The following is a 27,769-nucleotide window of genomic DNA, read 5'->3' on the forward strand; positions in this document are numbered from 1 at the left end:
TTTTAGTAAAAGCCACTGTTTATTGACTTATTTGTTCGCCATCTTGTAGAAAGGGCACACAATGTAACAACAATGTAATAACTTAAACACTATATAAATAAAAATGTCCTGGGCATGATTTGGAGGAAATGTATTTATCTGTCAGGCTGGACTGGGAAAAACACTTTGGATGCAAATGATAAAAGATATATGCAAATGATAAAGACGATACAGTGCTAAAGCTAAAGATTGTAACTTGGGATGTTTATTTCCTAATATTTGCTCTATTTCTGTTTAAAATAACCAGCAGAGAAAAGTTGTTTTTCTGAGACTGCTTCCCAAATAAACCTCTAAAATGAAACAATACCAGACTATAGATTTAATATAAGGTTTTTTGGTAAACTGACATTTCTGATTGCTGGCAGTCAAATATTTATGAAAAAGGTTTTCAGTTCTACTCAGGAACTTGCAGAACAACTTGACAATGTGTTCATACTGTAAAATTAGCGTTAATGGTTAACTCTGGGTTAACTTGCAATAAGTGAATGTAGTACAAAGTCTATAGCTGTTCATTACCAAAAGCTGCTTCATATTCAGAAATATGTTAAATATGTGTAAATCTTTTTGTTCTTTGTCTTTAAGACGTATGAGTGAATTTGAAATAAATCTAAAACAAAAACCGTCACACCATCCTGTATGGAACAGCTGAGATATATAAATTCAAACAAGCTTCTCTGTATAACCACTAATGCTGATGTTTTTACTATGAAAAATTGAAAGTTGCTTGTAAGAGCAGTCTGAGGTAAAAGCTGTTCACCTGACAGCTAAAAACCCCCAAGAATTAGGTTCTGGTATCAATAGAAAGGTTTGGCAGTGGACCCACACATTTGGATCTACCAGTAATTTAATTTTGAGTGCTCATAAAGTAATAGTTTTTAATGTTTATTAGTTATTAACAATTTAAAAAAATGTTTTCACTTAATTTCCTTTTTTATCCGGTGGGGGTGGTGTGAGGATGCCTGACAGAGAACTGAGCTCTACATGTTCTAGTGAAAAGAAATATATTATCTTTGCATACCTGTGTCACAATATCCTCATAAAACATTTGTTAACCATGTTGACAAGTTGAGAGGGACAGCACTTTTGTAAGTGTCTGAGAGTTGCATTATTGCCAGAAATAAGGCACTACAGAGCATGTACATGTGTGTGTGTGAGTGTGTTTTGTTTGCATGTTCCTTAGATGTGGGTCAATCTTCAGTCCACTTCTGTCAGGCCACAGGGTCTCCTGAACTCTTGTCCTCGCTCGTGAATCCACTTGTTTGACACTGACAAAACAGAAAAACAAAAAACATGTGAGGACCACAAAATTGCCAAGACAGTTCAATAATTCCTGTGTAATAAAATGAAAAAAATAACAGCATGTGGTAAAGATATTTTCCCAGTACAGTTTAGTGTTTGTATGAATGTTCATCCAACGAGAGCTCATTCTTGTTAAAAACTGCTTTCACTCATATCTAAATTAACTAAACTATTTTTAAATCATGCAATATCTTCTGTGTATGTGTAATTTTATTTACGGTAGTGGTATTTAAGGTATGCGTGTGTTTATCCAAGAGATCCCTTAATTGGGATTTACTGGGATGTGCTATATATAAACATCCATTCACTTGCACACATCTGGGTGTCCAGATACCAGTACTAGGGACATGCTGCGAATCGGTTAAAATTGCCCTTACTGCCATATTTTTTGTGATCTACAAAAAATGTACAAGGTTCTTCTATCTAGACTAGAATACAGACTAAATATCAAATGAGCATGGTTTTAATGCTGACATTTTGTAAAACGGTTACAATTATCAACCTTGTATTTGTAGCACAATAGCTAGGCTGTTGTACAATAGTGTTTGTAGAAAAAAATTTATTCTGGAAAATATATATATATATATCATATTTATTATATGTATCAGTAACTTTCAGGGTGTGGTTTCAGGAGTTACAAGCCAGTAGATGCAGTCAAAACTTGAAAGAGCCTGTTCTAAACAGCATATTTTGGAATTGTTAAGTAACATGGAGTCACAAGCAATTTTAACTTTATCGCTTTGATTTCAATCTTAATGTAGCTATCTAATTCAATGTATCAATAGTTAAATGTGATGAATCTGAATTTTGACTCACCCCATTTACTTCCTACTAAGACAGGACAGGCTGCATGCCTGGTCCTATAGTCTCCCTCCCCGCTCTTGAAGAGATTATACCAGAACACTGCCGTCCCCTGTGGAGAGATGAAATACACGAAACAATGATGGGAACATCTGGTGTTCACGAGAGAAAAGGAACACGAAGATCCAACAAGCAATGAGAAGAAAACCTGAAGCGGCTTCAAGCTGAGCAGTTTATTGCAGTGTGATACTGACCCCTGTGGTCCTCAAGCAGACTTTTGGTTGTTTGACAACTATGTTATTGCTTGCCACATTGGCAAAAGCACATTTCTGAAGCACGTGCAACAAAAAAAAAAAACCCCAAAAAAACATGGACACGTGAGACAAGTTAGTTAACAATAAGCAGCAGCCTTTACTGGACAATCTGTGGGCCTATATTACCACAGCTATGCTGACTGGCCAGTGAAAATCAATCTGTTTGATCGAATTTGGAAAACACTTGCAATACCTTAAGCAAAACGTTCTTATATACTGCCGATGGTTCAGAATGCAGCGGTGTCTCTGTTCTTTGATCAGCCTAAAGGGGCAAATGTCATTCCGCGGCTCTTACACCTCCACTGGCTACCCATGGCTGCCTGAATCAAATTTAAACTCATCTTCCTGGACTCCATCATACAAGTTTATGCTCCTCCTTGGCCACTGCATTGCTCCAAGGAATGTCATATGGCCCTGCCATGCCTGTTTTCAAATCGCTGTCCAGACTGTTCTTGTTTGTCCCTGATGGTGGAACATCCCTCTCTAGCTTCAAGAATATCTTGAAGACTCGTCTCTTCTGAGAGCACTTCTTGCGTATCATCTCAAAAACCCTGACATGCCTAACTAGCACTTACTCTGCACTTCTTTACCTGTTCTCCTTGCACTTTGCCTTATTGAACAGATTTAGTACTTACTTCAAGGTCTCGTACTGCACTGAAACTTGTAAGTTGCTTTGGATAAAAGCGTCTGCCAAATGAGTAAATGTAAATGTAATACTTCAAAAAGTCCAAAAGTAAAACAATTTTCATGCAAGAAAAAAAAAAAAAAAAAAAAAAAAAAGAGCTTCCATTCAAAATTTGCCAAATGACATCTTTGGCTAATTTTCATACACTACAGAATAATGTAGAGAGAACCTCACACATGAGATCTTCCGTCATTATGTCACGACTTACTGTAATAATTACCAAAGTAAGTCTCGGCACATTGACCCTTAAACTGACACTGACACTGTTTATTTCCCCACAGGAGACACGAGCAGCATCATGTAAGCACACTCAACACACAATAAATGACATTTAATATAATTCTCCCATGCACACACAGAAACACACAAACTGTTGTCATCACCTTTCTAGGCCAGATTGCAGCTCCAAAGTCAGGGAAGACCGTGGCACCTCCCGCCTCGACATCACTCATCTGAGAAAAAAACAACAGGTTGGAAACCTTCTCTGTTTTTCTCAAAGAATACACAGCGGTATTCATCAATCCTCCAAGAGCACATCTGTGTTTGTGCTTAGCAAAACATACATTTGTTTTACTTGTCAAAGCAACATATAACATGTCAACATACCAAAACACTTGTTGCTAAGGAAAATGTCCTTTCTTAGAATAATGAAATGCCAATGGATGCTGATTAACTGACAAATTGTACTGATAATAAATTTAGTAATAAATTATAAAAGTTTTTCTATGTCATTTCATTATAAAACATGATCAAAAACAAGGTCCAACAAAGAAATAAGGGTTATAAAATAACAAATGACATTTCTACAGACACTACTGGACTGTGCAGTGAGGGAAATCAAGCAAGACTCCAGAAAAACTGAAGAAGAAGAAAAGGGAATACGGTCTTTCTTTAAACTAACCCATCAGTTGTTCCAGGTACAATTCAAAGAAGATGTTACTTAGCGGAGATGATCAGTAGTGTCCCACCATACATCTTGTCTCCACGAGTCAAACGCATTTGTTGATCTGAAGTTACCGTCAATTATCTAAAATATGTAATGTGCTATGACTTTTGGATAATTTTTCGTTGTATTGCGTGTTTCAGTGTAAAAATCAATAGTGTCTATACCATTTTAGTTATGACAATTTAACTTTGTTTAACTCTTCCTGCTCTATTTTAATAAACCAAAACAAAACTGCTTTGTCTTATTTCTGTAGGTTTTGCCCCTTATTGAAAGGAATCAAAGGTTTCATTGTATTCTGACCTGTTATATCCCATCCGTATTTTGGATTAACTTAAACTTGTCTATTCGAATATATTTGACATTTATCGTATACTATAGATCAATAATCTACTAGAGCACATCCACATCATGCACCACGGTGAACACTGAACGTCAAGCAGTCAAAGGTTATGGGAGTTCAACTACATGCCTCATTTAAGAACAAAATATTGTACCTACTTTTGGATGCAATTCTATTTTGTACGACCCAGTGTTAACAAGGGTAAAATAAAGAGTTGCTTCTAACTAAAGCATGTTAATGGGGACCGGCCAACAAAACTCTCCACAATATGTACTGGAACTGATTGACAGAAAAACTTTATTCTTAAATATTTGTCTACAAAGAGTCTCAGTCATCTACATGATGGGATATTTATCTTGCACCACTTTAGGGTATTCTCTCCGCATCTTGTCTCGTTACGTCAAGCCATTCTACGTTTCCAACTATAGAACTGTAATGCCAATTAGTAAATCTCTATGGGAGTCAATCAATCCAAGTCCAAGATTGAACCAGAGCTTATGCTTACGCCTATGAAGCTACAACAAAAGAAGGATGGAGCGTAGATCTCAGGTGCTGCCACCCCCAGCCTTCAATCAACGGCGACTGGATGCACGTACTTACGTAGTTCAAAAAAGTTGCCACACGATTTCCAGTGCCTAATCTTTTGAAAGCATCAGGCTCATCTTTCTATGAAGATAAAATTCAAGAGTAAAAATACATGATGAAAACGCTGCACACTCGCACACACATGTACTTACGTAGTTTAGGAAGGTAGCAAGTCTATTTCCATCGACCTTGAGGGTGCTGTCAAAAGGACGCTGCAACAGATGTTTACACGTTTAACCCATCACCAAAAAGACTCACACCAGGGGTCCGCCACTAAGGGCACTAACTACACTCACAACAAATCAAGTCTACTCTATTATCTGTCAGAAACATTGTTAAACCACAAATGAATTACATTTTTCATCTAATCTCAAAATAATAGCTTTATGTTATATGCTTAATATTGCATAATGCACATAAAGATATAAAGATAACATGGAGCATACAGACATTTCTACTAAAGAGTTATTTCTTTCTGGGTTATCCATATCAGACAATGGCCATTAATCATTTTCATCATTTTCTACTTTCTTACCCCCAGGTGAGTGACGCCATAGCTAAACAAGACAAGTCTTATTTGCAATGACCCTTTGTATTATATATATATATATATATATATAAAAAAAAAAATTCAATAATTCCATAGCAAAACAGCTGCACAGATGCACCGCACAGAGTGCATACAGCTACAGATCACGTGAAAAATCATAGATGGTTGCCAGAAATAACACACAGAGAGAACACTGCTTAGATTTAGGGATATTTCAAAGGACTGTAGGAAATGTGAGAAGCATGTCAATTACATCTTTACAACACTCTGACACACAAGTGAACTCACCCTTGAGAAGTCGTAATGTGGCTCATACTGTCCTCCAACTCCGTAGTTAGCAACCTGGTCAGCCATTGACAAAGATGATTATATATTAAACCAATGTGGTTAAAAATGTATTGGTAGACTACAGTGTATCTACATGTATTGATTTGACATTGTGAATATTGATACATGTTATTTAATGTAATAACTTAAATGGAGAGTATTCTTTGACACTGAAGAGTGCGGATTATCATGAGGGACTGTGGCATTGTTTCTGTGAGGACACACTGCTGTTGGGGTTTTAAAGTAGCTTTCCACAGAAGCTTTGAACACCACAAACTACATCCTGCTCCTGAGTTAGAACGTGTTTTTTTGTTTTGTTTTGTTTTTCTCATTTTCTTTGCAAAAAGGTGAAACACAGTTTAATTTTTCAATCCATAAAAAGTAATTGCAGCGGAAGTGTGACTGAGCCTGGATTCAGACATACTATGTCAACCTTAATCCCTTCAAAAGTACCATGTTGTATTTATTTTGCTGAAAGATCAGTTTCTTTTACACACACTGTTCTTAGATACATTCTGCCTATCATTATGAGAATTACTATGAATATAACTGTCATTTAGAAAACTGGATGTCAGTGATTACCTGAAGTAACTCTGCAGTGGTGACTGTGAGGCCTGTGATGTCTTCTATTCTCTGATTAACCCTTTCAATGACGGGGTCATCCTCTCCTTCCAGCCATGCACTGAAAAACCAAAAATGTGTACATAGTATAGTGCACACATACACACACTCACAGTAAACACTAAACACAGTAAAAACAAGTTTAGCGCCCCTTGACCTGCAAGTTGAAAATAAAGCTGAAGCTTTAGTGATGTCCCTGGAGTCGCTTTGGATAAAAGCATCTGCCAAATGAGTACATGTAAATCTAAATGTAATCACTGATATCCACAAGAGAGTACCCAAGGAACCTTTCCCCTGAAAGAGTTACCTTTTTGATACTCTGTAGTTGGCTGTGGTCAGGACACCTGTTTTGGGATCACGGACAGTAGCTCTGGCAAGCTGACAAAATAAAACAAACACACTCACACAGTTGGAGGAAATAAGTATCTTTATAAATATCTACATTTATTCTCCCCATTAATCTTATATCATAAATACACTGTATAGCTAATAATCTTGATTCCTTATATTCTTTTCTCTATGAGAATACATTCAGAATGTAAGAATGATTGCCCTGTATAATTTATTTTGACTGTGTCCTTATTACATAGACACAGCATTTTAACAGTACCAGTGCCTGACATCATAAGCTCATGGGCAAAAAATCTTCTTCTCATTATTAGTCTTATTTAGCCTCCGATTATGTAAATATTCACAATGTGACAATGTTATAGTTGTCAGAGCTTCACGTTATTGTTGGGCATAATGCTGTGAACAACTGTTAAACACAGAAGATATCCAAACCTTTGCTTGCACTTTGTAAGAGGAATGCACCACCAAATATGATTTTGCATAATTACAGCGACTGACAAATGGAGTTGATGAGATAAATCCAAAGAGTGTGTCTCTCATTTTGTTTTATGTCTTGTGTATATTTATTATTATTTATTCATTGCTTCTTGTCTCACCCTGGGTTTGGCCAGCTCCTTAATCTTCTCAATCTCCTCGTGTGACAGGACGTCCAGGTAGCGAACGATGTGGGGGCTGTCCCACTCATCCTCCTCCTTCATGGGCTTCAGCAGGAGACGAGGGTTCCTCTTACCATCCTGGTAGCGACAGAACAAACGGCTGCGCTTCTTGTCGTTCTGGTGAAATACATAAGGTAAGCAGAAAATAATAAAGCTTTTTTCTTATTATTTGTATTGGTTAGGAGTTCGTTTTTTTCGTCTGAATCTATGAAGAGCTGAAGAATTATGACAATGAATGCATCAATTTCCATCATATTGGGAGAGGTGATTAATTTTGACTGTTCCCTGCTGGCAAAATGTAATTTCATAACATGATGAATTTCTAATACTTTGCTCAAAATAACTCCAGTGCACTGATTTTAAATATTTATCAAATAAACCACATACAAATACTTGTTAATATGTGTTTATAAGCCTGTTTCTTTCATGGTTGTTCGACTTACGTCAAACATTTCAAGGCATGGTGAAGGTATCTTGTTCTTCTAATATTAAATACATTCCTTGATTCATTGTGAAATTGAAAGGCCTTGCATAATGCACTGCTTTATAAGACAAGCACATGTGTGTATGTAACCAATCTAATATAAAAATAATCTATCTGCTCAACCAAAAGTGTATTTTCATGAAAACAAACAACTTACAGCAGAGGATCAAAGTATCTGCTGCTTTAGGTTTTAATTCAGCTGAATGTTAGCACTTCAGATATGTATGAAGAGAACAAGTATTCTGACTGCCTCTCTGCGACAGGCCTTCACATCACATCCAATTCTCAACATGCCTTTATTTTTCTCTTCATGTCTCACCATCTGAAGCCCCTCTCCTCTGCAGAGGGCCTCGTACGCCTCTCTCTCTGGGAGATGGTCCTTAGGTCTGCTGTAGGTTCCCAGCTGGATGGGCTCCTCAGAGGAAGGCTGGTAGGCCTGGTTCAGCTCATTGAGCTGCTTGAACAGTAACCGCTCAAAATAACGGAGGTTTCCTCCTGCCCTCTGGTGGCCGGGTTCTGTCAGCACAAGAAATATTTGGTTTTTAGTGGCTTAGATCTCATCTGAACAGCAGGCTAACATGTAGAGCTGAAGAAATACTGAATTAAAACATCCTAATTTTAAACAGTGTTGTCCCTTTCATGCCTGTTGACACCAAAAATGAAAACAAGTTATCACTCCTAGTTAACAGAAATTGATCTAAAAAAACAAAAACAAAGAAGATAAGAATTGCACTGTAAACATTGATATCTTTTACCTCTCTAGACTTTAGCTTGTTTAAGCTTTATTTCATCACTTCAACCAAGTACTGTATGATTTAATCAAAGACAAACTCACTACAACATCACTTACCATTTATAGTAAACAGTCACTGTGGACCTAATTTTTCCCCACTCAGTTTCACTGAACTCTCTCTTCTCAGTGGTGCAAAGCAATTAAGTTTTTTATTATTATTATTATTATTATTATTAACTGACTTCTGAGGTACTTGTTAAATTACTTTTCTTTTACACTATTTTATACTGAACAACTAAAGTCACTAGTTACTTTTCAGATTAATACAGCACATATAATCATCACCAATATGATGCATTGATAAATATTAAACTACCTGCCAGCTTATGTATAAAGTGCTGAAAATGATCACAACATAGACCAACTGCAACATTAAAGTGCTGCTTATATGTTGCAATAATAATGAGCCAACAGTCTAATTTCCCACTGACAGGGGCCATTGTGCATAATGAGTACATTTACTTTTGATACATTTTACTGCAACTACTTCAGTACTTTTATTTGAGTGGCATTTTAATGTAGGATCTTTACTTGTACTGGAGTATTTCATAGAGCAGTAGTACTACTTTTCTTGCAGCAACATACTGAGCCTCCTTTCAGAGTGATGCTGCCTTGTGTACCAAAATTATAGTAACCACAGCAGTAAACCATGTGTTTCCCAAGTCTTGATTTAGTTTAGAGTCTTACTGTAGGAGGGAGAGGTGCAGTTTAACAATCTGCTGGAGGTAACTAAAATACTGCGGAGTTACAAATGTTGAGATACAAATGAGTATGTGTGGTCTTTTCCAGCAGGGCTGTAATACACACAGATTTAGTGACACAAATTCAGTCCTGAGAGATGCCCAGTATGACCATACTTTCCTACTAATGGGGATCCGATAGAAGAAACCATCAAGCACCTCCATCGATAGATTCAACAGGAACGATTATACAAGTATTAATACAGGTCATAAGACAAACAAATTTCAACCTTGAATTAGAAAAAAAAAATGTTTCTTGCATTTTATATGTGGTCTTCCTTGCATGATCCTAGATTTGTACTGTTTCAAAGGAATAGTTCAACATTTTGGGAAACGCACTAATCACTATTTTGCTCGGTTAGATGAGAAGATTGATACAAATCTCATACGTGTGTGTTCAATATGAAGCTGGAACCAGCAGATGGTTAGCTTAGAATAAAAAGGAGCATAAAGCCTTGAAACATGAGGGAAAAAGCCAGACTCCTTCTATTCGAAGGTAACAGAATCAGCCTACCAGTGACTCTGAAGCTCACTGATGAACAGTGAGTATTTCTTGGCTGCGTGCAGTAACTTCCCAGAGTCGTATAATCCGTCAGTCTCCCATACTGTCGCACTATTTCTTAAACATGTGTCACTGACAACAGATTGAAATTGATTGCTTGCCTTCCTCTGCTCCACTCCTTTTTTTCTTACATTTCTAGTATGATTGTATTTGCTTTATCTAGACTATTGCTTTTGTATATACTTTACTGTTTCAGTTTCCTTTTTCTTTTTTTGAGCTGTAACACTATGAGTTGCATCTGTGCATTTTCAATGTTAGTAGCACTTGATGCCACAAAGTAAGTCTGTGTCTGCTACATCTGCTCTACCTCAATTCATTTCACTTGACAAGTAATCTAGCATGCCGTAGCTCTAAAAAGAGGGCCTGCAGCTGTCAACACAGCAGAGACTAAAATAACAGTTAGAAACCACCGGCCCTCACTCTGGAAGGACAACACCCTGCTGCTCACAGAGCACCACTGCAGTGAGAGGAGGGTGGACTGTATTGATGACTGAAACGGCAAGAAGACAACCCATTGGTTATCCCACTGTTGAAGACTGTGGTTGTACTGGTCAGCTAACCAAGGGAGGGACGCAACTGAAAAATTCAACAGTGCTCCTTAAAAACATGTTAAATGTGCTTTTTTTAGTTTCTCAAAAGTTGAGACCGTGAACTCATTCACCCATCATTTATGGTTCCAAGAGATCCAATTAATGAGTCTCATGCTGAGATAAATGATTGTGCGATTATGTGTGTTAGTGTGCACACTGATTCCAGCTTACATCTTCTGTGTCAGTACACTTGCCTATGCTGCATCTTACCAATAGCCACCAGCCGGCGTGTCAGTTCAATGGCTCGAGGCAGGTCTCCCATTTGGTAAACAGAGTAGCTGAGGTAGTCCAAAATGTCCGCCTTGGAAACCACAGCTTCCTCCCCGGCATCCAGCTGCTTCAAAGACTGCTGCATCCATAGCACAGCATGATAATAGTCTGCGTCGTTATAAGCCGTCTTCCCCATGTCGTAGCAGTCGTCCACTGTCAAAAAGGCGTTGGAGTGCAAACCTGGAACAGGATTCACTGAATTTAAACACTGACCATAATGTACTGTGATTTCACTTACCAGAAGTCTTTTCATGACATATTTATCATCAATTATTCATCACAGGTGAATCATGACAAACACGGGTATCTGCCATAGAGCCCAACTCGTACTGAACTTTAAGCCAGTACAGATATTGATATTCGAGAGTTAAAAAAAAGTCTGATAGCAATATATCAGACGCTGTTTGTCTAATAAATAAATCATTTTTGATAAGAGCCGCTTTAATTTAGTTATTTAAGTATTTAATCATTGTACTTAGCAGGGAGTTTTACAGCTGAGTTTTACAGCTGAAAAATAATTCAGCGCAGCATTTTCTAGTTACTTAATATCCAAGAATACAATAGTGCAAATGCCAAAACAACATATCTGTGGTAAGATAACATGGGCTGATACACCCGCCGTTTGATTCCATTCTCCATACAGATTTTTGATTTATGAATCCACTCTGTGGTTGCTACAGAGTGGATTCATAAATCTCCTGTGGTGTATATTATATTTATTACACATTTCCATTGCTCCTTTGACACTTCAATTTACCTACATGGGATCATCAAAGTTTATCTTATGTGATCTTATCTTTTGTGTTGTTTTTTTTTTGAGCATCTTGTGAAACAAAGCGAGACTAATTATTCTACTTTTCTGTTGGAACATCATCTAAAATATGAAAATGTAAATCTATGTCTACTTTAGCAGACATCTGATTTCTCGCTTTTTGGCCAACTATCCATGATATATTGGTTAAAAGTTGTTTGCTTATAGGCAGATAGAGATATGCAGAGTCAACTGACATTGGATGGATCCTAGTTCAGCATAAAAAGCAGAGTCAAATGGCATAGATACACTCATACAAAAACAGGCTTGTGCCTCATTAATTGAAAACAAACACATACTTGCATAAGTCTGCACAAGTACACACCTTTTCATACCTGTGTTGCATCCAAATAGTGTCTAGATGCCACTGGTACGGGGCTGCAGTTCAAACCTAGCAACTATACTTCAAGTACATCTCAACTGACAATTAGTTATGTGTATTAGTTTGAGGATTTCTGACTTTGGTGACTATTTGAAGTATAAAACAAGACCATGGTGGAGTCAGTACTGCATGCCAGTTAATAGATCTGTAAATAATTCAATCATTAGATCCTTAACCACATAAAAAGTTAATCTTCAGTCATGTCATGTCCTAGAACCAAAATAATAACTGATAATAACATAATAACACTTGACCCACCTTAAACTAACTCTTAGAACTGTTGAAGAGGTGAGGACAGGTCAACATTACCTAATTTCACAAAAATGTACTCTGTCAGGAGGTCCGAAACTCAAACTGGTTTTCACAAGAAAATATATAAATACACAAACACACAAAAATTGTTAATGGCAGATGCAGTTTGCCTTCCTCTCTTTCTTTTAGAAATGTACACACTGCTCTATCGATGTTAATATATCCATGCTATTTTTTTTTACAAAATCACGCCATACTCCTTGGTTACCTGGCAGCTTTCCTCTTGAGAAGGCCTCAGAATCCAGTTGGTACGTGTCCTGAAGACGCATCAACGCCTTGGCTGCACCCGTCTCGTCCTCCTCATCTGGGAAGTACTGTCTGTGTATGGACATGTTGGAAATGAACCCTGAAGAAAGAAAGTAAGATAAGGTTAAGTTGGAAATGTTTGAAATGAAATGAAAATGATGTTTTGATAAGAGAAAAAAGTGTAAGGGAATTAAAGAATCACCAAATTATCCAAAGGTTATTAAATGTACAACTTTGCTAGAACTTAGCAACTTAAGGCGAAAATAATTTATAGTAACAGTTAAGTAAACAAAACTGTTAATAAACACTCAAATTTGAGTAATTTTCAATCCATCAAAAGTCAGTTTTGCTACTTTGTATCACTCACTGATACAAAACAATGGTTATCAATAGACAACCATTGATATCGGTTAAACACACAAGGCCACGTTCACGCAAATGGGGGGGGTGGGGTGGGGCGGGGGGGGTGGTCTTAGAAGATGTGTTTGTACTTCTCGAATGAAAGCTGACATTTATAGAAACAAACATAATGGGTGAAAATGCACACTAATATCAAACTCATTTGATTTGATTTTATTTACACCTTTTATATCCTTTACATTTTTTTATGAGTTTCCAGAGATTGGGTTAATGTTCCTCTTCCATTGAAGTGAAACATAAATGATACTGATTTTACTTGGAACAAATTTAAATACATTAGACAATAAAACTGCAAATCACCCTCTTTCTTCTAATGGGCCTTTGTCTTTGTAGCTTTTCTGTCTTTCTTTTCCTGTCTCACCGTGTCTGCAACAAAAAATATTAATGAAAACAAAGGCAACAAAGGTTGTCGCCAATATCTTTGATGTATTCAGGCTCATAACCCACAGTCAGCACAAGCTTTCCTGCCACAGCAGTACCAGACTTTCTGTAAATAATTCAGCGCCTCTGTTCTGACCTCAGACAGACATCTGAGTGACCAATATTATCCTCAAGTTGCCTTTACCAAGTAATCAAATTTAGTTCAGTGTCTCCTGCATGTGGCTAATGATGACTACTAACAAGAACTATGCATTGGAGAAATGTTATCATGTGTGCCCTTTCATATTCCTTATCACCATCTGCTATTCAGTAAAAGCAGAAACTTCCAAGGGCAGATGTGACATTTCTATGTGTTGTATTCGCTTGGGGGTATTCAGAGGAGGAACCTTTTTCATCTACATACCAGAGTCATGTGTGATACTGTATATCATATATGACTGGCAAAGGTCCAAATTCCATCCTTCTTTCTCTCTCAGTGTCAATTTTTCTTTTAACTTGCTTAAAGAGAAACAAAATGTGGATAAAGGAAAATGACTCATGACTCATGGCCACGTATACAGATTCACTTGTACGACACCCAGTACACTCTCATGCTCAATTCATCTGCCTGACACAGATATGGACCTAGGTCTAAACATGCACACACACACACACGCAAACACAGAGGGAGAACATGGTCAAAATATGCAGAGATGAAGAACAGCTGCAGCTACAACATGACAGTCTCTGTTCTCCCTCTGTTCATGTGGGGCGAGTGTTTGAGCAGAGCAGCACAACAGAACTTTCCGCTCTGCAGTCAAACCAGTCAGCTCACACCCGCTCTGCATCTTTTATTCGACCCTGACCGCTCACTCTCCGCTTATGCTGAGACTAGCCCCATAGAAAAAGTGGTGAATGCTGCCCTTCAGATGCACTATACGAGGTGAAGCGATATTTTAAGGTGGAATGAATGCAGTGTCAACAGGAAAGGTTAAAAACTGCTGAGGCTAACAGATTGAGATTTAGCCACGGGCAGCAAAACTTATGCAAACACCTTTCTAACTGGATTGAAATTATTTCAACTTGAGCAAAATTTATAGTAATTTCCAGATATGTCATTATTTAAAGCAGACAGACAGGGAAAAAAATAATTAGACTGGATTTAAATAATAATTATAATAAGTTTCTTGGTACCCTTTGGGCTGAGCTGTCACAGACACAGGCAGGTCACATATTCAGTGTGCTCTTATTATTGGAGCAAATGTCTGTATACTCTGTCAGGCAGCAGACTCTGCATGTGGCCAAAAAACACAGACTCACAGATGCTACAGGAGTCAATTTTACACAGATAAAGCAAGGCCAAAAACTGTTTATTGCCCTATTTGAACACAGTTTGCTCATTAGATGGAGAGGTATTATTACTCATTATACAGAAAACAATAATGCTCCCAGCAAAGCTAAATCACAGCATACTTGTTCAGTCGTCCTTCACCCACATGCTGTTTTAGGGGGAATTTCCTCACCATCTGAAGGGTTCTGAAGCACCAGGCTCTCCAGTTCAGACCACTCTGTGTTGAGTCTCTTCATCAGTTTGTAGGCATTTACTGGGTGGGCGAGGTAGCCCTCTGGATCAGAGGTGGACACTCTGGTCAGAGCATCCAGTTTCTTGGCCCAGCTAAAAGACAGACACAGTGTTGTTACTACTGTGGAAGCTCCTGTTACACAGATACATGCAGTATATATTTAAAGACACAGCACACATTCTACATATCATTTCACATTGATTTTACCTGCCGATGTAACAAAAGAAACAAATTAGATGAAAAATACTCCAGCTCTTGTGATAAACTTCCACAGTTCTAAACAATAAATGGTTAAAGAATTGTTGATATGAACCAATCGCTTTGTTTATTGTTGATGGAACAGACATAAATATTTTACTTAATTTGTCCTGTTTCTGAAAGATATTTATAATATTTGTAAAACATGCCAGTGATATGGAGAAAATTTTAATTCCTTAATCCAAAAGGAGGGATTATTTTGGATTATCATGGTAACTCTTAAGCAACATTAGACAAATGAAGTGTAACAGGTCAGTGATAAGAAGCTGGATTCAAACTGACAACATCAAAATCACAAGACTACACTGAGATTTTTTACTTACTAATACAACAGTGTTAAAATAATCCATTACAAGTAAAAGCTCTGCATAAAAAGTCCTTGCTAAGTAAGAAAGTACTTCACTCAGTACTATCAGTACTTCACTGAAGTTTAAATGACTTGTTCTGCATAAAACTGGCACTGGTGACTTTTATATTTCCGTAGTCGTTTAGTCCAGTTGCTCTCAGCCTAGGGGTTGAGCACTTCCAAAGGGTCACAACATAAATCTGAGGGGTCATGATAATATTAACAAAAGAAGAAAGAATAAGAAAAAAAACTCTGCTACACAAATCTGTATTAATTTGTCATTTTTTCTTTTCTTGTTTTGTGAAATATTGGACAATTTGACCTCTTACAGCCTTTAACTGTTATTTAATTGAAACCACCAAACCAACATGACAAGTAGACACTGGGATCAAAAGCCAACAAGGCTGGCGTAATCTTTAACAATATATTACGTATTATAAGATTATGATATACATTTTTATATATTTTGTATGTATAATAGTAATCTGAAAAGTAACCAGTAGCAGGACTCAGAATGTACCTTTTGACTGCAGCGAGCTTTGACTCCTCTGCTTTTATGTACTCCCTCAGGGATTGGACCAGCTCTTTCTCTGTGTAGATCAGGTCTGTCATTTGGCCTGCAGAGAGACAGACAAACAGACAGGAAGACAGATACTGAGGGAGAGGTTTCAGGTAATGTGCAGGTTTAGCATTTGCTAGAAAAAACTGTCTATTACTACTTCAAAGCTTCTTTACTCAATGTTTTTGCCTTGGTTTATTTAATCAAAAACAGTGAGAGTATTGCTGGTACTGGTCCTTGCTTTAAAAACCTATAAAATATATTTTTGGTATCACTGTTTGTCTTATAATTAGGCTGAGGTAAAAATAAATCTTCAGCCACAGACTGTGGCACTTTGATTGTATAGAATTACTCAGCAAACTGCAGAGGTGTGTTCATCCATGAGCCTTTGAGGAGATGGTCGGATTGTGGTGTGCATAGTAAACAATTCCATGGAAATGTGCAGCCATGATTAATTCACAGGGGTTGCCAGGGAAGAGGAACAGTGAAAAAACACTTTCATTATTTTTGCATCCAACCCCAGAAGGGCCAAGTGCAGTAAATCAGTCTGACTTAAGTGACTGTTTAAGTCATGAGATTCAGCTTGTTGACTATGCGATGCATAATGTGTGATGGAAATCCTGCGAGCTGGTTAAATTGTGTTGAAAGAAACTTCAGATGTCTAAAGCAGAAGCATTTATTGAAGGTTGAGCGAGGAGAGTGGAGATGAGCAATACAAGTTACAGTTTAGTAATAGCACCCTGTTCTGAAGGTCATCTTCCTTGCAGGGTGTATTTAAACCTATACAATATGTAGTACATGTCCACAGCACCTATCCACACGTGTGAACATTCTATTGGGTACCAAATCCTAAACATTAAATCATATTGATCTAAGTCATGCTGTTTATTTTAGGCAATACTTTCCCAAGATAAGACAGTCTACCCCAGAGCTGAAGGGCCGTGTGTTAAGACTGTTCACTCCATTGACCGGAGGCTCTGTCCATCTTATCTTTATGACCATGGTTGCTTATGGCAACTGCAGCTGGGGACTGGGCCAGCCTTACTCTATCAGAGTCTTAACAACTATTCTTGAGACGGACAGCGGACTATTGCCTTCGAGTTTTTTGTAAGTGACCTGTGGAAACACTCCCTGATACCACATACAGACCTAAAGAAGGGAAAAATCCTTCATATATTTTTATCAAAAGCAGAGGTCTTCTTCTCATGTATTAGATTTATGAGGGCACAAAAGACGAATAAACAGTTTAGGGGGGATTTGCAGGCTCTGTTTTGTTGTTTCTTTTGAAGTGTGGACAAGACCTCTGAATCACACCTATAGAAACCAGGCTGTGTTTGAGCACTGTGCACAAAAACTTAACAGAATGTTCACAGATTTGAAAAAAGGAATCAGTGAACCATAATTATTTATCTTAAAAGTTATTCAGGCTACCTTGAAATAAACTAAGACTTCTTTCCTTCCTGCCCACAACCTCCATTTAAAATCTTTTTGTGGCAAATAAAAGGCATGCATTCCTGAGCTAAAAATTGTTTTCTTCTACATGTAGCACTCAGCAATTTCCACAGAGAGTGACAGTAAAAGCAGCTGCACTTTCCTAATTAAATATTAAGTCCAAGTTGAGTAGTAGTAAAGTAGTAAAGTTTATTATAGCTTTCAAAGCAAAATTCAGGTTTTCTTCTGATTATACAGCACAATAACTGCGTGTCAACTGCCTTGTGAGTTCAATATACATAATAAGAGCAAAATATTTAATCAGTAAAGAGAATTTTGTAGCAAACTCAAGAAACAATGTAGCTCTTTAAAAACTCACCTATAGAGGTGAAGATCTCTGCTTGTGTGGTCCAGCAGCAGCAGAGCAGAGCCCAGGAGATGAAAAACAGAGACTTCCCCATTCTGTCTTTTTCAATAACCTGCAATGACAAACATTATCACATCACGTATCACACGATCTGAGCTCATTTAATTTTCATGTCGTAAAATACTCCTGTGTAGCAGGCCAGTTGGTTATTATTCATTAGGCCAATGGACAAATTGTGCCAGACAGTGTTAAACACATGGGGAGATTTTTACCCATTATTGATTGAGTGTATGTTCATGTTTTTCCATACAGGTCCCTCTTTAATATTTCAATACTTCATACCATGTCCATCCAAAAGTTGGCACTGTGCTTTGCTTTCATACTGGCTGACAAACACTATTTTGATCACAATATGTGGTTCTGTCTTATTCTTAAACAACACATAAAAATTAACTTGCAGTTTGTATTACCCTGAGTCAACAGTTTATGCAATGATGCTGTGTTTCCATACTAAATCAACTGATGGTCTAACAATATTCAAACTTTCCAGTATGTTTCCTACAAATGAGTCACCAGTGCCTGCTGGGAGGCAAGCTGTCATCTTGGCCTCTATGCCCGGTTCGCATTATGAAAGAATAATAAAAGGACATTGTGGGGAAAAAAATAGTGTTTTTTGTAATAAAACATTTTGTTTCTACATTGCAGAATATATGTAGGAACCTTCATATTATAAAATCACAAAGCACAACAAAACATCTGGTTCATGCAAGGTCAGTTCATTTTCTTTTTCCATGTTCTAGTCTGGAGCTCAACATGGCCTCCAGATACCTAATAAAAAAATTTTGTGACTAATGAAAGGACTAAATAAAAATCCGTGCCAAGTGTAATAGTATTATAAACCAGAGCTGGCACTGCAGAAACTCTCAAGTAATTTTCTTTCAGAATGTTAACGTCAATTCAACCATAACAGGTTATATCTTTCACATACTAAACCTGCAATCAAAGATCTACTTGACATATTTAACATATGACTTCATTAATAATTATTAGAAAATAGTCACTAAACAGCAAGTTAGATTGCTATCACTGGCAGTTTCAGTTCAAACAGCTATGAAAAGCCCATAATTCTACATTTAATGATGATTTTTAGGATGTTATTGTCAGAGGCTGCCACGTTGCTTTAACAAACATTCATTCTTTCAAATGAGTAATAGTGTTATCTAGGGCGAAAGGAACATTAGCTGCGTGGACTTTCAGCTACTGCGGAGCCAACAACAGATCTGAGGCTGAAAAAACAAGACTACACAATGACGTATCACCTGGCAGAAACTTCCTGTTCACAGTCCGGCACTGAGGCCTTGCTTTGTTTGTGAGAGTGACACTGCTCCACTTTCACCTCTTGGATTTCGTCTAATTCTACTTTACAACATCACTTCTCAGTTAATGACTGCTTTCTGTTGACTGTGTGCACAAACAGCATTTAGAAATACATACTTCCAAATGCCAGCACACGCACGTACACGCGCACACATACTTCTTTCTGCATCAGTATCTAATCAACAGCTTAGTGGGACAGAGGATCTGAAGCTGAAAAGTGGCACCTTGATTGTTAGTGTGTTAGAGAGGAATCTGCTCTAGGTGAAAAAGAAATAATTTCACTTACATGACTGACAAAATACAAGTCAACTTTCTGTTGTTGCCAAAATTAGTTAATGCATTAAGCGGAAACATTTAACATGAACCTGAGGACACCAGGACACCAACATAATGTCAAACAGGAAGTGAGTCACCAACATGCAGAGTACATTTCCAGGACAAAATGTCAGTGAACATGCTTCAGGGAAAAAATTTGAACAAAAGCACAACTGTCTGCCAATGACATTATCAGAGTTCAGTGGATCATTTGTAAAGCAAAACATATTGGAAGATAGAATTTCATTTATTAGTGGCAAATGGACACTTTTAATGAAACAAACATCCAAGACAACATGGTACTAACTAACAGTATTATTGGTGAAGGGTTGGAAATGGCTTTAAAGCATACAGCAAGTCACTGTTAATTCAAGTTCCACTTTCCAGAGTGTTTCAGTCTTGCATGTCTCACATAAGGGATCTTCATTTTGAATGTTTTTTTTCCTAACAGATAGCCGATGCTCGATAACCACCAATAACCGGTAACCTGCAGGATTAAATTGTAGGCTGCTATTTAGAATAGACTGAGAGTGTCTGTAATTTATTTATACAAAAAATACCAATACACAGCGGTTAAAGTGGACCAGAACAATCCAGAATGTCTGAGCAGAGAGCGAGACAGGTGAGTGTGCACACAGTTCTTTTAACTTCATTGTTGCAGAAGAAGCAGCATCCCGCTGATCCAGGAACACATGAAAAGCTTTGCGTTAAAAATTCATGAAGTGAAGATCAGTTCTACGCACGAAAAAAAAGAGCAGAATCATTTGACCTGCGCAGAGAAATGTGCTTCTGGTGTGAACAGCCAGACTACTGCTTGCGTGACATAGTTGGACTGGCATTAAACCTCAAAATAAAAAAATTAAAAAATCAGCACAGTGGTCAGCTTTTCTTCAGTTTTTTATACAGAAGTAGCAACATTTCGACATGCTGTGGGGTTAGTCTGATGTGCAGTCTGTTAACTGTGAGACCTGTGGCAGTGAATACCCGCTCAGAGGGAACAGAAGTCCCTGGACATTCAACGTATTATGGTTAAGCAGTTAATTATGAACAACACTATCTTACATGAAAACAAGGTTGTTTTTTTTTTAAATAGCCATCTGATGAATCTTAAGAAAAACTACAAAAAAAGACCAAAAACCTCACAAATATTTTGATCAACAAACCTGCTCTTAGTAATTGTGTTGGTGAAACGAAAGGACTTGTTTTCTGCATTCTCTTTGACTCTCACATTTCAGCTTCATCATTTACAATTATAGTTATTTTTGCTGGACCTCACCACATTGGGTTTGAGTATATTGGTCAGTGCCTGTGTATCAAACATTTGAGAATACGACTGGACGGAAATTCACACACCAACACATATTTGGTGTTACTTTTTGGCCTAGGAGTAAAAGCACATCAACTTCACATAGAAATGTCATCCTCTCTCCTCCACAGTGGTGGAGAGCTGCAGAGCTGTCCTAACTTGTTGGAAGCTGCCAGAAGGTATGAAAGGACAAACATACTCACGCAGTCCACAGATATAGAAATGAATGACACTACTATTAAATCAGCCTCTTCGCCTCCTCGAATATACTGAGTGGATTAAAGCTTTTGATGTGCCTGCTTGGCCTTATTATTACAAATTACGATAAATTAAACACAAGAAAATACAACTTCAACATGGAACAGGCTTCTATGCCATGCATACTAATTAATTTCCCACCATCTAACGTAATTACTGAGAAGACTACACAAATATTGGTTATGCATGCATGAGTGTTTTGATTAGTTGGATTGGGTGCACATAGCGCACGGATGGGACTCGACCACGGAAGCAGAAAATCAGTGCCTAAGCTTCCTACATAATGAACGACGCCCAAATATGCATACTGGCTGAGGCTGAACTCAAAACATAGGTTAACTAAACAGTAATTTGGGTGTGATTTGCATTTGTTGATGTAAAAATATTTTCAGACTTCAACTGTGTGCAAATGGTGCTATTTCCTGTTATTTTCCTGCATTAAATTTGGAAGAATCAGCTAGTCAGTCTTTTGTGTTGAGTGTACACCAGAACCAGTGAAGAAAAAGACACCACAGATTTCACTTCGGTGCCATAAACAGAGATATCCTTCACTCTCAGGTGAGAACTTCTACTCCTTGCTAACAAAAGGTTCATTAATCACTCCCAAGTCCCTTTCTCTGGGAAATGTATTCCTACTGGTACTAATTCAGCTTCCAGTGCGTTAGGTAGGAGGGCATTTGTTTTACTTGGTGAGTGCCAGCCCAGATAACTATTACCACAGTCCTAAACTACAAATAGCAGGACCAAAGCTCTCTCCTTGTAATTTACAGCCTGTGTGATTGCCCAGCCCAAACACAGTCTTACTTGTTGTTGCAGGCCGTAACACCCGTCACATTCCTGGCAAGGGGCCTGTTACATTTACTACCCAAGTCTTGACCCTTGCATGGCATTTCTGGCAAATGTGGGGAATAGCACTCAGGAGAGGACAGGACAGGATCTATATACGATAGGTCATCAGAGGACAGAACTGGACAGTGTTTTTTATCCACCCTCTCCTCAAATTGAAAAAAAGGATAGTCTGTACTCTGTTCTCTTTGACTCTGATGATTCTACTACAGAGAATTAGTTCTTTTTATACACAGCAAAGACTTTCTTAAACATCAAAGTGTGTCATTTGTGGTGTTTGGCATTTTCAGTCACTGTGACAACATTTAGTTATTTGTTAATTGGTTAACAAGTGAGTACAGTGTTAAGCAGTGTTCTGCTGTGACAAAATCTGCTCTTTTCTCACCAACTTCTGTATTTTTTTCAGATGACTGTTATTTACATGGAGGTTTGGTTCCATGAGAGAGAGAGAAGGAACACACACTCTCTTGCAAAGCTGTCAGGATCCAAGGTCTGTAATGGGGAAGGGGTCACTTTAGAGCAAAAGTTTACTCAGGGAGTAAAATCTCCATCTGTAGTTATCTTGTTTAGTTCTACTGGACTGCACTTCACTTCACTTCAACATATCCACAGACAAAAACCTGGCTGGTCCGAGCAGCAGCTGTCTTGGGTCACACAAGTGCCAACTGGGGAAGTTATTAAAACACATTTCATTGTTAGTTTTGAGGGAAAACAGATTAAAACATGTGTCAAGAAAAAAGGACAAAACTGATCTTTATCACCTTTTTCTCCCATGGTAGTTTGAGAAATATGATTTCATAAGGAATGCAAACGAGTGCAATGCCAAAAAGTAGAAAGTACTTACACTGATGTAAGTAACAGAGCGACATCAACGCAAGTGAAGCAACAGTTATAGGAAATGTGTTTTATAAACTAAATTTGTCATTCAGAATCAAATCTACAAAATATAATTAATGTGTAGGACGTGGGATAGTTCAGGGAAATGATCAAGATAAAGAACACCAGGAGGATGAGGCATATGAAAAAACTGAACCGCAGCCTGACTCTTGCTTCACTGGAAAATCCAACGCATTCAAACAGATAACAATGTCCCTGTACACCCAAAAGTGATTCCCAGAACAAAATATGGAGCTATTTACCTCACACATGACTGTCTGACAAAGCCAGACATTCAAACTCACTCCTATTTCTCTTTGCAAAAGCTGTTACCGAGTGTAGAAAAAACATCCTGCTTGGGGGCTTTTTTATCATGGCAGTTTACAAGGTTTCTATATTACATTTTGGCAGCGAAGACCTAATACCGGTATTTTGGTAGAGCTAACATGGAGTAAAATACTGTAGTCCTCATAATTCAGATGAGATGCTTGCCAATTCCTTGCACACTGTGAAGGCTGCATATGGTGCAAAGAGATAAGCAACAAATGGTCGATGCTGAACAGGTATTTTTTTGACTGATGTCAATCAGTAAACAGGGCTGGCATGTACTCCCCACGCAAAGCCATAGACAAAATACAGAGTCATGTAATCATGCAAATACACAAGAGCACAGTGATTCATGCATGTTACGTAGCCACATACAATCTGTGCATGTACAGTATCCACAGGCCGTGAACATGCTCAGGCAATCACTGCCTGCCACTCTCGAAGCTTTAACTGTCCTCGAGCAAAGAAAACAATTTCAAACTCAAACTTGTCGTTGCTGTTGCCACGTGCAATTTCAGTTTAATCCTTGGGTAGAACAACAACTGTTCCTCCACAGTTAGACTATAATTAGATCAATGTGATGCTCTGAGGCGTCATTGCCAGCGAAATTTTGATTGATTATTTGATAAGACAAATGATGTCCTGAAGTTCATTCACTCTTTAGGCAATGTTACACCAAGTGTACAAAAAACTGTTCTGACTTTCACTTCCACTGAACATCACATGATGGGTGAGCAAGGAGCATAATTTCTAGTTTTTGAAGCAATTTCCTAACCCTACACAGCCAACCAGCCAACCAATAAAAACACTTATTGTGGCTTTTTAGTCTGTCCCTGGGACAAAGGAAGTGATTATTTCCACAGGGTTTAGCTGACCCTGTACACTAGGAAATATCAGGAAGGAAGAGCAGTGTAGTAAATCTCTGTGTATGGCAAAAAATTAAAAAAAAAAGATCCTTCCAAGACTTCTGCTGACCATATGTAGTTGATGGAAAAGCAAATATGTCTCAGATGCAATGAGAGATGAAAAACATTTGAAGCCACGTTGTTGGTAAAATATTTTTTTTTTTTTTTTTTTTTAAATCAATCAATATTACTTAAAGCGGAAACCATGCTCATGTAGCAGGCAGACTATCTAAACACCAGTAATCTGTAACCAAAATGCTGTTGCCAATTCAACCTATTCATACCACACAGTCCCGGTTTACAGAGTGTGCCTCATTTCAGACTAAGCATTAACATTAAGAGACAGACGGGCTCAAAGATCCATGCATATGCAAGCATAAATATGGACATGAGCACAAACACAAACACACAAATACACAAATACTCAAACACACACACACACACAGGTTTTCTTTAAGTGCAAGAGTACACAAACACACCATCCACTCCATCCAAAAATCTCTGTGGTATGTAAACACTGAATGCTTGTACAAATAACATTCAATAAAACAAGAAACAAATGTTGTAATAAGTATAAATATCCCAGGCATTTAGACAAGTATTGATTCAATGTTTAGAATAAAGAGACATAAACAAACTGGACAGTGGCTGCAATAAGGAAAAGAAGGTAGACTGTGAGAAGGGGAGCTCATCAGACAGAGACAACTGTAAGTAATAACTTCATTAAGCCAATCTATGTCCTACCTGTGTCTCGCATAGCCTGAGTGTGCATGCTGCCTGCTGCAGATTTAATGCACCCCATTTATAATGGCTGCCACCTACAATTACTACCATTGTGCTATATAAACATCCCTGCAGGGCATCGCTCACCTGGCATGCCTCCAACATTTTATACTGGGCCTGATTGTTCATTTGGCATTTTGTACTATTTGCAGAGGGTGGACAAAACCAATGTCTTTTCTTTTGGAGCTTTTTACCTACGAACTAACCAACCTTTGTGGTTGATCAACCACTGTGAACTCGCTCAGATTAAAGGGTCAGTTCTAGAGCTGAAACAATTAGTCAATTATTCAACAAGAAGACTGACGGGAAATTAAATGACAACTATTTAGAAAAATGATTAATCGCTTAAGTCAATCCTCACTCAGCGAGGCAAAACATTCTCTCGTTCCAGCTTCTCCAATGTCAGAAATTACTGTTTGTCTTTGACTTGAGACAAAGTAAAATGAATGTCTTTTTAGATAGGTGATCAGACAAAACAGGAGATTTGGAGGCTTGAAGGCTTTACCTTCTCGCAGTTTAATGACTGATTAATTGAGAAAATAATCAGCAGGTTAGACAATAATGGCAATAATCATCAGTTGAAGCCCTGTTATATTCCCACTACTAGATACCAGCTATAGTAGTATCAAATCAAACCTCTACTGGTATCTAGTTATGAGAATATGTTACGGTTTGAGACATCTGGAGCTTGAAAAAAATTTATTAGCAATTGTTTGGACAATCAGGACCTTATGTCTGTTTGAAGCAAATATGCAAAAACAGTTGTTGGTTCCAGGTTCTCTGATGTGAGAATTTGATGCTTTTATAGGTCATACATTACAGATAAAACAAATGATTAAGCAGATGAATCAATAATCATTAACTCTGAATGTTTGTCAATTGAAGTTGGGTAAAATTGGGTCTGAGCGGCAGCAAAAATGTGAGCCTCGTCTTGCTGACCCTGGATCTGCTCATCATCTCCAGCTGGAGAGTAGCCGTGCCGGTGACGTCAGCCCCAAGACAGTTGTTTCTAGAAATTCCCAACACTGTAGCTCTTTGAGTCCACGGACTCTCCTGAACTGCGAGCTGCAGGCTTCATGCGCTGAGATTTATATTAACTGCGCCAAAATACAAAAAAATGACGTCATTGTAACTTAAGAGAGTGAGCGAAATCAACAATGTCATGTGCGCAACACCGTCGGAGATGCTCGGCCACAAAGTTTGTGCAAACTTTCAAAAACTTTCTCCCGTTTCGCTGAGAAACATTGCTAGCCGATGCTCCCATTACAATGTAACAAACATGTCGGAAATAAACACATACATCAAGAAATATCTAGCAGTTGTAACGTTACCTTCTTGCTGCCACACATCTCTAGCGTGACTCCAAGAAAAAAGAAACCTGTTGGACCCAGTTATTGATCATCTAAGCATGTTCGGGAGGACACGAGCTCGACCACTCAAGCCCCCTTCCACAGAGCTAAACACGGGCTCTTTAAGCTAATTATACACAATATTTAATATTTTCTTACCTTTATTCTCTTGGGTATTACAGAGCAACGTCACACCTTGGTATGTGGACACAGTTTCAGTTGGTACCCCCTGGTTATGAACAGGATAGAGAGGGGTTTTGGTCGCTGCCACGTACAGAACCTCCTGGAGCGTTGACCTTAATAGCACGAATAGAAGCGCAGAGACATTCCTCCTTGAGCTTTATTGCGTTGCCTTCAAGAGCACCTCGTAAGCTTCGACTCTTAACCTATGTATGGTACCGTCGGGTTACTCAGAAAACAAATAGGCAAAGGTTTGGTTTTATCAAGCAGCAATTTTACTTGCACTTCAACCAGCAGCTGAGAGCTACAACGACTGCTGGTACTGAAAAACAAAAAAATGTATTAATAATAATAATAATAATAATAATAATAATAATGATAGTAATAATGTTCATATTGGATGATAAAACAATATTACGTTAAGTGAAAGTGATGTTGAACACCCCTAACAGCTATTTTCTGCAAATGTTTCTATATTTTCTGTAAATGCATTGTAAATGGCGCATTGGGCCTGCAGCCAGTCTATAAATATCAGTTGGTTAGTTCAGTAAGAGCCCTTTAAAAGATGTAAATTTAGCTGTTGCAGAAAACAAATAAGGGTCATGGATGGAGGGCATTTTTCAATACACAACTTGAACAACTGCAGACGAATTATACTTACCTGTACCCATTCATTCACTTTCTTCCATAAAGTTCAATCTTTTAGAATATTTACGGTAGTGTAATCCATGCAACCCGTCACGTTTACAGCTTGGATCTGGGTTTCCCAGGGCTTGTTCCCTGGATGGACTGAATACCATCTGGAGAAAATCACTTGGACATGACTATTCAGTTATCTGCTGTTCTGGAAGTTTCTGTTTTATTCTGTTTCTGTGTTGCCCCTGTCACTGATGTTTCTTTTCCATTTCCATTTACTTATGCCATGGCATATAAGATTCAAGACAACGTAATTAGAGCCATAAGTTTATGAGGAGACAACATGCTTTTTCTTTAGTAGAGCCACGTACTGTTACACATGTGGGGGGCTGGGACACATCTGATGAAACACTCCTAGTGATTGCATTATACAATTACATCATCTCCACAGTGAATAACATATTTTAGCTGATAACATGAGAGAAAGAACAGTCCATCTTCACTGTTTTAAATGAATATGGTCAGTCAATGGTTTTTATTGATAAATTGTTCATAGTAAGTCTAATAATACAATCAGTTTTTT

At 37.9% G+C, this 27,769-nt stretch overlaps 1 protein-coding gene across 4 annotated transcripts; it reads right to left on the reverse strand.

Moving 5' to 3' along the window:
- Nucleotides 1–26,666, reverse strand: p4ha2 (procollagen-proline, 2-oxoglutarate 4-dioxygenase (proline 4-hydroxylase), alpha polypeptide 2). Of its 4 annotated transcripts, none has more exons than XM_023429420.2 (16): nt 26,530–26,666; nt 18,041–18,140; nt 16,192–16,288; nt 15,008–15,159; nt 12,667–12,804; nt 10,894–11,133; nt 8,318–8,514; nt 7,455–7,631; nt 6,815–6,885; nt 6,469–6,568; nt 5,848–5,901; nt 5,162–5,221; nt 5,025–5,090; nt 3,522–3,590; nt 2,155–2,251; nt 1–1,304 (listed from the first exon to the last, which is right to left on the reverse strand). In XM_023429420.2, exons 2-16 carry the CDS (start codon nt 18,120–18,122, stop codon nt 1,234–1,236), a joined length of 1,671 nt encoding a protein of 556 aa, XP_023285188.1. In that variant the 5' UTR covers nt 18,123–18,140; nt 26,530–26,666; the 3' UTR covers nt 1–1,233. The 4 variants fall into 4 exon arrangements, with proteins under 4 accessions (XP_023285188.1, XP_087036262.1, XP_087036264.1 ...); XM_087180136.1 differs by lacking the exon at nt 26,530–26,666 and adding an exon at nt 26,353–26,386; XM_087180138.1 differs by lacking the exons at nt 5,025–5,090; nt 26,530–26,666 and adding an exon at nt 26,353–26,385.
- Nucleotides 26,667–27,769: the final 1,103 nt, after the last annotated feature.

Source organism: Seriola lalandi, unplaced genomic scaffold (genome assembly GCF_002814215.2).
Source record: "Seriola lalandi dorsalis isolate HSWRI2012SDOR001 ecotype SW California unplaced genomic scaffold, Sedor1 jcf7180002054893, whole genome shotgun sequence".
Taxonomy (NCBI): Eukaryota; Metazoa; Chordata; class Actinopteri; order Carangiformes; family Carangidae; genus Seriola; species Seriola lalandi.

Coding starts and splice junctions, on each gene's coding strand:
- p4ha2 (XM_087180136.1), bottom strand. Junction 15,160..16,191: donor AAGCTCGCTGCAGTCAAAAG/GTACATTCTGAG, acceptor TCTGTCTTTTAG/CTGGGCCAAGAAACTGGATG. Junction 5,091..5,161: donor TTGCTACCTTCCTAAACTAC/GTAAGTACATGT, acceptor TTATCTTCATAG/AAAGATGAGCCTGATGCTTT.